The 12,296-nt window shown below is 38.8% G+C and overlaps 1 protein-coding gene across 13 annotated transcripts in view; it reads right to left on the bottom strand.

Annotated features, from left to right (window-relative positions):
• Window positions 1-12,296, bottom strand: part of HECW1 (HECT, C2 and WW domain containing E3 ubiquitin protein ligase 1) — a 544,009-nt gene that overhangs the window by 115,752 nt on the left and 415,961 nt on the right. For all 13 annotated transcript variants that reach the window (XM_054692293.1, XM_054692292.1, XM_054692290.1 and 10 more), the window contains 3 exons: window positions 6,431-6,573; window positions 2,849-2,949; window positions 28-1,359 (listed from right to left, as the gene is read on the bottom strand). In XM_054692293.1, the coding sequence (XP_054548268.1) occupies window positions 28-1,359; window positions 2,849-2,949; window positions 6,431-6,573 (1,576 nt within the window). The remainder of the gene's footprint in view (window positions 1-27; window positions 1,360-2,848; window positions 2,950-6,430; window positions 6,574-12,296) is intronic.

Consider the following 12,296-nt stretch of genomic DNA (forward strand, 5'->3'; position numbering starts at 1 on the left):
TCACTCTGACCAGGTTTGAGGTCTAACCTTCTCTCCGATGGCTTGGCCCTGCCATGGGGGACTCCAGACCTTCCACAAATCTTGTCATGCTCCCGGCGGGGGCAGCCAGCTCATCTTGCCACGGCCCAGCGCCATTCACGGACTCCTGGTCCAGTTCCGGGCTCTGCACTGAGTCTGGTAACGATTCGAATGCACTGTTTTCCTCCTCGTCGTCTTGGGAGGAGAATACAGTGCTTTCGGAGATCTTAGCGCTGTCCACGGAGGAGAAGCGGGTGTGGCTGGCGAACCTGCTGCCATTGTAACAGGAAGGGCTGTAGCAGGAGGCGCTGTAGCAGGAGCTGCTGTAGCAGGAGGTGCTGTAACACGACGAGCTGTAGCAGGAAGGGCTGCAGCAGGATGCATCGCAGCCCTCGCAGCTATGATCCCCGCCCTGCCGGGGGCTGGAGTCGCTCTCACTCCCGGCGCTGGGGTGCGCGGTACCATCCACAATCAGTCCGTTGGCTAAGCCTGAGTGGCCAGGAGGCGCCCTTCCTGGACTAGCCCCCTCGGGTTCCTCTCCATCCTCCTCCGCAGAAGGAGGCTCAGCAGCTACCGTGTCCACTTCGCTGAGCCCGTCCTTCTCCGAGGTGTCCTTGAGAGTTGTCTCCTCCTCCGCCCCACCGTCCTCCGCGCTCGCGTGGTGGGCTGTGGGCATGCTGTGCAGCAGGGTGTGGATGCGAATGTAGTGCGTCCGCGGGGTCTCGGGGTCACCACAAGCGGACGCGATCACTGTCTCCAGTTCAGACACCGGCAAGGAGCACGGCCTGCTTTTCCTCTTCACTGAGGCCCGCAGTTGCAGCCTGTTCTCTCCCTGCTTTAAGGCAGACACGACCCCCTCCTCCTCCTCTGCCAGTTCCTTTTCCTCTTCTGTCACCCCAGCCCGGCTCTCTGTCACAGCTTCTTCTGACTCCGGCTCCCCAGCACCACGTGGAACTTCATCATCCTCTAGTAGCCCGGGTGGAGCCTCCACCCCACCCAAGTCTGGTCTCTCCGCCAGTTCTGCAGTCAGGACAAGCTTAGTATCTTCTCCACCCAAGGCCAAAAGCTCCCCAGCCCAATCAGGACCCACAGAGGCTGTGCTGCCGTCTCCTGCCTGGGTGGTACCTGTCCCTTCCTCAACAGGATTGACTAGTCCCAGGCTCATATTGTTTTCAGGGTCCATGGCGTTTCCCTCACTAGGCTGCTCCGGCTTCAGGCTCCCAGTGAGCTCTAGTGCTTGGTACAGAGGCTCCCCGTTGCTGTTTGCCACCTGGTTGTTCATGGGGCTTTCCTGAATTTCCACTGACTCGGGTTCAGTACTCAGGGAAATCTCCTCATCATCTGCAGCAAGATAAAATAAAAGTAATTTCCTACAGTGTGCATGAGTATACTCTGCCAGACATGTAAGTCATTGCTAAGGGATTTTTACTTTAGGATACTAGATGCAGGGGTTTATGAGTGGTTCTCATTGGCCAAAGCTCTGCTGAAAAATTCTATAAGAATGCATTTCCTATGTTAATGACAATTTGCATTTATAGTATATTTCAGAATTCTGTGTCAAGGAATTCATTTTTTTGGTTAAATGCCCAAAGTCACGCACATGTGCCCTGGGCACATAGTAGGTGCTCAACAATGTTTGCTACTGTTAGATATTAGAAATATGGGTGGGATATAGTTCCTTGTTGATACCAAGTCAGAGTGTTTGCTGAAGTTGGGTCTGTCAGAGTGATATAATGGGTAAGTCAATTTTTAGTTAACCATGAGTGAAAGAAACCACAGTCATTCCACTAGACAGCTTCCCATATTTCCACATTATTGCCCTGGAAGGATGAAATGAAGTCTCCATACCAAACAATCGTTCAAGAAGTAGCAACCACAGTTTACCTCTCCCTACCCCTTGTTGCTCTACTGGATCCCTGTCAGATATGAACTTCACCTTTCAAATATACTGGTGTAATTCACTCATCAGAGGAAAACAATCCCTCTCCTATGCTATATATAGGCTGTTCTTATTGCTACAATGTAAGAAGAGTCACTCTTATTTGCAGAATGTAGAGAAGGTTTAATATGAAAGAACCAAAAATCAGGGTGTTTTCTCACAATATGCATTGTATATAGAGTATAGAAAAGAGAAAACAAAGTTTAATGAGTTAGCAATGATAAACTCTGAGTTCTCAAAAGCTTCATTAACTTTAAAACATGTCATAAGATTGGCCCAGGAACAGCAAACAATTCCCAGCATGATCCCACTTTGTGGGAGAAGAGCAAAAGTGGAAATATGATGCATTTCATCTTCCTTACCTAGAAATATGTTTCAACTTGAAATACTGAACATTAGATGATGCTGAAGCTGTTTGCCAAATTTGTAGTTTTCATCTTTCCCTGTGACATTGTAAAAATCCATTGTACTATCATAGTTCTTTGACAATATGACACGTATCCATTCATTTGTTTCTCTTTCATTCATTCATTCACTCACTCATGTATGCAATGAGTAAACATCTATTGACCACCTACTATGTGGAAGCTGTTAGTAAAATTATTAATTAGACACAGCTCTATAACCATGTTGGCCTCATTGCCAACCCCCACTCCATTGTCTAAGCCTCAACTTTGGGGTATCAGAATGAGGAGGAGCATTTCAATCAAGGACTTCTAGAACTTGGCTTTCACAACAGATCACTAGATTCTGGGTCTCAAACAGAAGAAATAGAAAACTATAAAACCCAGGATATGTCTGGAGAGGACCATGGTTATTGAATTTTAAACAAAAGAACCTCACATTATATTACTAGACAAGGATAAGACACCAAGTTCATGCTGACAATACCTGGGTGGATGGAGGACGTAATCTCAAATCGGAATTGCAGCTGTCCACTCACATGATCTGTTGGAAGTCTGCGGCCGAGGGTGTAGCTGACCACCCTATCCCTAGAAGGAAAGAGGCACCATAAAATCTCTGGTAAATACCTCTCCTAAGGATCATATGATGTGCTTTCCATGCCAGCAGGTGAGGCAGGCAGGCCCAGGGATATCCTGCTAACAGGAGGTTATGATTTGCTCAGATACAAATGACATGATACTAAGGTAAAGATGGAAAGCTTCCATAAAATCCTCATTAAATAAACTAAAGCAGGAATCATCAAACTACAAGCTATGGGCCTCAACTGTGAACAAACCTGTCTTTGTGCACCCATGGGCTTTATACACTTTTAAATGGTTAGAAGAAAAGTATAAGAGTAATATTTTGTGACATATAAGATTTATGAAATTTAAATTTCAGTTTCCAAATATGGAAGTATTACTGGAATGCAGCCATGCCTATTGGATTGCTTATTGTCTGTGGCTGTTTTCATGCTACAATGGCAGGGTTGAGCAATTGGAACAGACTATATGATGTACAAAGACTATGTGATGTATATTTGCTATCTGATCTTTTACAGAAAGGATGACCACCTGTATTCTAAAGGAAAAAAAAAAAGAGAAGATGAATAAAGAGAGAAGGAGGGAGGTAGAGAGGGAGGAAGAAGGGAAGTAAGAAGGAAGACATTTCGATTGCTTTTCCTGTGCAGGCTATATTTTCCAATGTGACCTAAATAATGGACAGAACCAGCAGCAGATGCACGTGTTGTGGTATATATGTGCTATGTAAGAAAGAATGCTGCATAGCTAAGGGACCCCTGTGGAGCACTTCAGCCTGCTGTAGGATGCAGGGAAGCAAGAATTGTGGGTTAGTTTCACTGATCTGTGACATCCAATTACACCAATTCCAGGATCCCACACAGAGACCCTGAAATTCCACCCTGGACTTGGGCACCATCCCCTCTGCATACTCAAGGCAAATTATTAATTATGAAAAGGAAAATTAGTTGGGGGAAATCAACTTGAAATCTTGCTGTTAAAGTTCATTAGTAATGTAGCTTCAACAGAGTACATTTCCCCTACCTTGAACTAAATAAGAGGAATAAATATCTTGGGAGATTTAGGAATTAACAAATCTGGTGTTCCCAATAATAAAAAAAGACATATTTCAAAACCAACTGTTATTCAGATGATTCTGTATTGACTCCATTTATTCATTTGTGACATTCAAGTGAAGAGATAAATCTCTTGCTGATAATGATTTAATGACATGTCTAGGAAAATATCAGGATTAAGAAACAGCATATTTCAATGATCCACTGAATTGGTATTTTTCTTTGGTAAGCCATAGTTTAGTGTTTGAAATTCATTAAACAAAGCATTATAGATAGAAATAATAGAACAAGTCACAATATTTTCTTTATTTAGAAGGGTCCTGGGTCAATATTATGACATAGCTTTACAATGATCATATGAAATACATCCTACACACACGCCCTAGTTAAAATTGTGGGAGGCATAAAGGCAAACAGACTGTGAAATAAAGTTTAAGTTGATTATGTTGTGTATTGGCTTTCTGGGCCTTTTTTTTCCTTTGCTCTTCATCTACTTCAGCAACAAGTGTTTTGAGCCTGTGCTGTATATAAGTGCTGCAGCTGATAGCATGCATAGCCCTTGCCTTTCAATATCTTACATCCTCTTGGGGGTGTAATGCAGAAGTACTAAATAATCACTCCAGGAAGTTGGCAATATTTTCAAGTTGAAGGTGACATGGTTGGGGTTAGAAACTTTAGGGGAGGCAGAGAGAATCAGCTGGGGTTTGAGAAAGTAGAGGCAAAGGAGTAGAGGGTGCATTAAAAATGAGAATGTACATGTGCTTACAAGGAGCAGGAATAAAAATTTGAGGCAGGAAGTAGACCATGCAGATGGAACAAGGGTTACTAAAGCAGTGAATGCAGGGGGATGGATTTCTAAGCATTCACTGAGTGCAGAGGGAAGCCATGGAGGGACATGGGTATGCTTTTTTCTAGGAGTGCTCTGTGGTTTCGCCATGGCCCAGGCTTAAAAGGCCACTGTTTCCATAGCCATCACCCCATAGGCCTATTTTACATTGGGACACCCACAGAAATGGGAGCACTGCAGAAGTGGTTTTCAGGGGTGATGGAAAGCAGCAGGCTTTGGGAGTAAGAATCAACCGCGCCCCCCACCCCCCAAGGATGGACAAATTGGTTTATGAAATGAGACTTCCAGTGACATGGAAGAGCAGGTGGGTTCTCTCTGAGGCTCTAATGAGCAGGATAAGGAAGTTCAATTCAACAGACTCTCTAATGCATGGTAGGCAACTATGTGTGCTGGGGATGAAGAATTTTACCCAGCCCCTCTTTATGTCCTCCAGCCCTCCCTTTGGCAGAAGTGTTAGCACCATGCGAGCAGACATTAGGCCAGAGAAGGAGAGAAATGAAAAATGTGGCCAATGATAAACTAGACAATTGTACCAGTCACCTTTCAAGGAGTCTTTTGCATGAGAGGCACTGTGGCTTTGGAGAGAGGCCAGTATGGGTGTGAATTCTGGCTGCATCCCTCTACTCACAAGCCTTGTGCTCTTACATAATCATGCATCCTTTCTAAGCTTTGATCCCTTATGTAGAAGAATGGTGCTTAAGTCACATATACTATGAAGACTAAATTAAATAACAGTGATCATAAAAATTACTGTTCCCTTCTTAGGTCCTATGTAGTGCCAGGGACTACTGCATTTGTAGTGCCAGGGACTACTGCATTTGTTTGTACATTTTTTTGCTTAATTCTCACAACATAAATGGAAAGTGCAGATATAACTTGGCACATGGCGATAGCTGCATACATGTCAACTCTCTTTCACTTGAGAGTTAATAGCAGTGCATCTCTGCACACAGCTCCATACATGCCATAGGTTTCCAATGAAATGTGCTTAAAATAGTCATTCATGATTTCAAAGTTGCACTAAATCCAAAGGGCTTTAAATTAAGATACTTGGAAACTGCATATTTTTTTTCAGTTTTTATATCATTTTATATATTCTGAAAATATATTCTGAAAAAAAAGTAACAATTGCTGCCATTTCATGAGCATTTGTGCTTTAAATTTTCATGTTATCTTCCATTTTCTGCAAACATTAGCATTTTACAAGAGACTCCAGTGATAAAACTTTCCATGTTATGAAATATTATAAATGACATATGAATGAAATTATATTCTTCCTAGTAAAACAAACTTAATTCTACCTGTATAGGAAAATGCTGTATTGAGTGTTTCTTTCAATATTGTGTCTTAGACTTTTCACTTTTCTGCCTGAGTGGCCAGTGATAGACAAACAGGAGCAAAGGGAAAGGCTTGTTTAATTAAATTTGTGGCTTGAGCAACATAATTAATGGGAGAAGCCAAGGAAATTCAATATCATAATTTTAGTTTGAGTCTCTATGAGACTATACTGTTGCAGCTTACACGTCTCCCTTGGGCATGGTCTGCTGGCTGAAGCCTAGTGATATTGAGGTCTCAGTCACAGGTTTACCCTATGGCGTGTCTTTCCAGTAGTCTCTGAACAGGCATCGATAACTTTCCCAAGAAACGCTTGATGATGGGGCGGCTCTTGGCAAACTTGTCCTTCACCTCAATTTCCAGCACATCAGTGGGTAAGGACACAAAGCTGAATTGCTGCAATGAAATAATATGTCACATCAATTAGTTGAGATGTGCAAGGGTTTACCAATTCCCTATCCCTCCGCCTTTGGATATCTGTAAAACACCCATTGTTTTGTACACACATTCACTACACACACACACACATACACACACACACACATCCAGGCACACATAGACATTGGTCTCAGAAACTATGAACACTGTTTTTTTTTTTTTTTCCTATAAATGAATACTGGTGACAATGAGTGGTTTCTTGTTTCTTAAAAATGAGGTTATTTTCTGGGATCCAAAAAATAAAATCAAGTTACCTTAAAGTGAAAGAATACTATCTGGTCCTCACTATATTTGAATAATTATTGGGTCAATGAAGAAATCAAAGGAGAAGGTTATCTGGAGGGTAATAAAAGTTAAGATACAACCTACCATATCCTATGGGATTTATTAAAAACACTATCAAGAGGAAAGCACATCAATGAACAAAAAAGCCTCAAACACTCTAACTCTACATTTGAAGAAACTAGAAAATGAACAAACAAAGCAAAAAATCATTACAGTGAAGGAAATAAATGAAATATAAAACAAAAGTACAAAAGATCAGTGAAACCAAGTTGCTTTTTTAAAATAAATAAATAAATAAATAAAATTGATAAACCCTTAACTAGGCTTACTAAGAGAAGAGATAATGAGAAATGAAAGAGTCAAAATTACAACGTAGGCTGCAGAAATATGAAGGATCACAATAACATAATAACCATGTGACTTATTGGGACTCATTCCAGGGATACAAGGGTGGTTCAAGATATGAAAATCAATCAATGTCATTCAGCACAAAAGATAAAATCACATGACTGTTTCAAAAGAAGTTGAAATAGCATTTGATGAGTCTTCAACCATTTAGTTAAAAAATCATAATAAAATGGGAATAAAAGTAACATATTTCAACATAAAAAGGCCATATATAACAAACTCACAGCAAATATCATAGTTAATGGTGAAAAATTGAAAGCATTTTCCCTATGATCAAGAACAAGACAAAGATGTTTACTTTCACCACTACTTTTCAAGATAGTATTGGACCTCCTATCCAGAGCAGTCAGGCAAGAAAATAAATAAAAAGAATTGAAATTGTAAATGAAGAAGTGAAATTATATTCTAAAAATCTATTAGAAATAAATTAAAATGTAATGTGGCAGAATAAATATTAACATACAAAATCTTTTGTTTTTATATGTAAACAATTAATTAGAGGAAAGAGAAATTAAGGATAACAAAAACATTTATATGGGCCTCCCCTGGTGGCGCAGGGGTTGAGAGCTGGGTTGCGAGACTGCCTGCAGCCTCTGCAGCGCCAGTTTGATCCCCGGCCACCTGCGAGGGTCCCACAAAAAAACAAACAACAACAACAAAAAAAACATTTATATCACACCAAAAAGAATGAGATACCTGGGGGTAAGTTCAACAAAGGAGACAAAGGGCCGATATACTGAAAAGTATAAGACCTTTTCAAAGGAAATAAGAAAGACACAAAGAAATGTAAAGATATCCCTTGTACATAGTTGGATGAACAAGTATTTTAAATTACTATATTAGCTAAAGAAATTTACAGATTCAACACATTACCTATCAAAATTTCAGTAATATTTCTCAAGGAAATAAAACTAACAATTATAAAATTTGTATGGAACCACAGAAGACCCTGAATAACCAAAGCAATAAGTAAAATTGAAGTATTACACCACACTGTTTCAAACTAAAGTGATAGTAGTTAAAACTACTTTTAAACATCTTTTAAATTGGAATAAAAAAGGAAAACAAAGTGAAGTGGAATAGAATAGAGTCCCAGGAATAAATCCATACAAATATGGAAGGTTAATCATTGATAATGATTAATACAATGGGAGAAGGAAAGATTTTAATCATATTGGAAAACTGGGACACACAAGTTAAGATCATTACTTGACTTCATACACAAAATTTAATTCAAAATGTACTGAAGACTTGGGTATAAATTCTGAAGCCATAAAATACATAAAAAACAGAAGAAATATACTCCTAGATATCAACCATACAAGTTGCATTTCAGGATGCAACCCTTATGGCAGAAAAAAAAGCAAAAATAAACAAATAGGGCCACATCAAATCCAAATGAAAAAGTATTTTTACAATAAGACAAACCACAAAAAAACTAAAATGGCCTCCTATGGACTGAGAGAAGTTATTTACATATCACATGACTAACAAATGGTTAATTTCCAAAACAGTAATAAATCATACAACTCAACTACAACAAAAGACAAACAACCCAATCAAATAATGGGGAAAAGACCTAAATGGATTCTTCTACAAAATGAATATCCAGATATTCTCTATAGGCACATAAAAAAATGTTTAATATCTCTTATAAGAGAAATGCAAATCAAGACCACAATGAGATGTCACTTCATCCTTGTGAGAATGGTCTCTGTCAAATAGTCTGGAAACAAATTTTGGTGAGTATGTTTAGAAAAATGAACATTCATCCACTAATGGTGGTATGTAATTTGGTGCAGCATCTATGGAAAATGTTATGAAGATTCTTCAAATAAGTAATAATGGAAATACCATATGATCCAGTGATACCACTTACAGGTTATGAAAACACTAAGACAAAAATATTTATGTACTCCCTAGGCCAATAGTGCATTCTTCACAATAGTTAAATCATGGCATCAACCTAACTGTCCATCATCTGGTGACTGGATAAAGAGACTGTGGAATATATAATCAGTGGAATCCTACTAAACTACAAAAAAGATGAAATAGTGTATTTTAGAAGGAAATGTGTAGGTATTTAGGTGACTATACTCTGTGAAATTAATGAGAAAGCTAAAAAGTTTTCAGATGATTATACTCATTTTTAAAATATAAATAATCAAAGAAAACAAACAGGCAAAACAACAAAATAATTGAAAAAAAAAAAAACAACTAGATACCAGAGGGAATGAGGGGTATGGGAAGACTGAATAAGAGAGGGAAGATGATAGGGTTGCGACACTAGCGATTTTTTGGAGGATTAGTGAGGCATGTGCACACAAGAAAGTGTGAAGTTGTACTCTCCAAATTAAATAGCAGTAAACAATAGGCATATCAAAAAAATTTGAGAAAAAAATATTATAATGAATTTTAATAGCATTTGTTTTATTCCCTGCAATTCTTTTTCTGCATTTTCCATACTTTTTATAATTAGCTTGCATTTTTTTTCATAAAGGAAAATGTAATCACTTTTATTAAAGCAATCGTATTCGTGTCTATGGAAGCCTGAATAGGATAATGAAATTAATCAAAATGTACTTTGAAGGTCAGTGACAACTCCTGAGTTCTTTACTCATTCCATGAAGACTTTCTTCTCAGCCCTTCTTCACACAGCCTCCCCTTCACTCCAGGTATCAGCCTCTCCCCACCAGGTATTTATTTCCATGCCCCAGTTAATAGAGCACATGTAGACCACAGTTAGGTCAGGGTTTTATAAGAAATAATGAGTAGCTCTAAAATTGGAAAACACTATCTATTGCACCCTTGAGACTAAGATCTGGGAGATGCATTTTGCCTGTTCTGCTAAAATCACTTTACTTCAAGCCGGTGAAAAATCTTTGGAGGTAGACTTGGCTTTTATTTTTAGACCCACACACATACAATTTCTTTTTTTTAATTTAAATTTTATTTTTATATTCCCCATACAATTACAACCCCCTTATTTTTGACCCCAAGCCCTCCTTTCCCCGCCCTCCAGCCCCCATAGAGAGTCTCTGGTTCATAGTTGTTTGTTGATTTGGATATTTTCTTTCTTATAGTTATTCTTATAGTTATTCTTTTTCTTAGTCCCTTATTTAAGTTTTCTAGATTCCTGCTATGAGTGAGACCATCCGGTACTTTTCTTTTTCTTTCTGGCTTATTTCGCTGAGCATGATCCCTTCCAGTGCCATCCATGTTGCTGCAAATTGCATGTGTTTATCTTTTTTAAATGCTGAGTAGTATTCCATGGTATATATGTACCACATCTTCTTGATCCAGTCATCTATTTTTGGGCATCTGGGGTGTTTCCAAAGCTTAGCTATTGTAAATAGTGCTGCTATAAACATAGGGGTGCAGGTGCGCTTTGAAATTGATGTTTCTGTGTCCTTTGGGTAAATACCTAGGAGTGGAATTGCTGGATCATATGGAAGCTCTATGTTTAGTAGGTCCAGAAATCTCCACACAGCTCTCCATAGTGGTTGGACCAGTTTGCACTCCCACCAACAGTGCAGAAGAGTTCCTTTTTCTCCACACCCTCGCCAACATTTGTTGTTGCTAGTTTTTTTAATATGTGCCATTCTCACTGGTGTAAGATGGTATCTCATGGTAGTTTTGATTTGCATTTCCCTGATGACAAGTGATGTGGAACATTTTTTTCATATGCCTGTTGGCCATTTGCATTTCCTCTTCAGAGAAGTTTCTTTTTAGCTCTTCTGCCCATTTTTTGACTGGATTATTTTCTTTGTTGTTGTTGAGTCTCATCAGCTCTTTGCAGATTTTTGTAATCAGTCCTTTATCATTAGTGTTGTGTGAAAATGTTCTCCCAGTTGGTGGGGTTTCTCTTTGTTTTTGGGTTTGTCTCTTTTGCTATGCAGAAGCTCTTTAATTTGATGTAGTCCCAGCTGTTTATCTTTGCCTTCACTATCACTGCTTTGGGTGATGTGTCTGTAAAGATGTCTTTGATGTGCAAATCACGTAGTGTTTCGCCTATATTTCCTTCTATGTATTTTATGGTTTCAGGTCTTATGTCTAGTTCTTTAATCCATTTTGAGTTGATTTTTGTGTAAGGTGTGAGGTAGTGGTCAAGCTTCATTCTTTTGCATGTAGCGACCCAGTTTTCCCAGCACCATTTATTGAACAAACTTTCTTTGTTCCAATGCATAGTCTTTGCTCCTTTGTCAAAGATTAGTTGATCATAAATCTGTGGGTTTATTTCTGGATTTTCTATTTGATTCCATTGGTCTGTATGTCTGTTCTTGTTCCAATACCATGCAGTTTTGATGATTATGGCTTTGTAGTATAGTTTGAAGTCTGGGAGTGTGATGCCTCCAATCCCTTCTCTTTTTTTTCAGGAGAGCTTCGGCTATTCGGGTTTTTTTGTGATTCCATATGAATTTCATCAATAATTGTTCTATTTCTTTGAAGAATGACATTGAAATTTTGATTGGAATAGCATTGAATCTGTAGATTGCTTTTGGTAGGATGGCCATTTTAATAATGTTTATTCTTCCATTCCATGAGCAGGGGATGTCTTTCCATTTCTTTGTGTCTTCTTCTATTTCTTTTAACAGTGTTTTATAGTTTTCTTTGTATAGGTCCTTTACCTCTTTTGTTAGATTTATGCCCAAATATTTGATTTTTTTTGTTTTGATAATAAAAGGGTTTTTTTTTATTTCTTCTTCTTCAGATTTATTGTTTGTGTATAGGAAGGCTACTGACTTTTGCATGTTGATTTTGTATCCTGCCACTTTACTGAACTGATTGATGAGTTGAATTAGTTTTTCTGTGGAGTTTTTGGGGTTCTCTATGTATATTATCATATCATCTGCAAATAGTGATAGTTTGACTTCTTCTTTTCCTATTTGGATTCCTTGTATGCCTTTCTCTTGTCTTATTGCTCTGGCTAGAACTTCCAGTATTATATTGAAAAGCAGTGGTGAGAGTGGATATCCTTGTCTTGTTCC

Source organism: Talpa occidentalis, unplaced genomic scaffold (genome assembly GCF_014898055.3).
Source record: "Talpa occidentalis isolate TD23 unplaced genomic scaffold, MPIMG_talOcc4v2.1, whole genome shotgun sequence".
Lineage (NCBI taxonomy): Eukaryota > Metazoa > Chordata > Mammalia > Eulipotyphla > Talpidae > Talpa > Talpa occidentalis.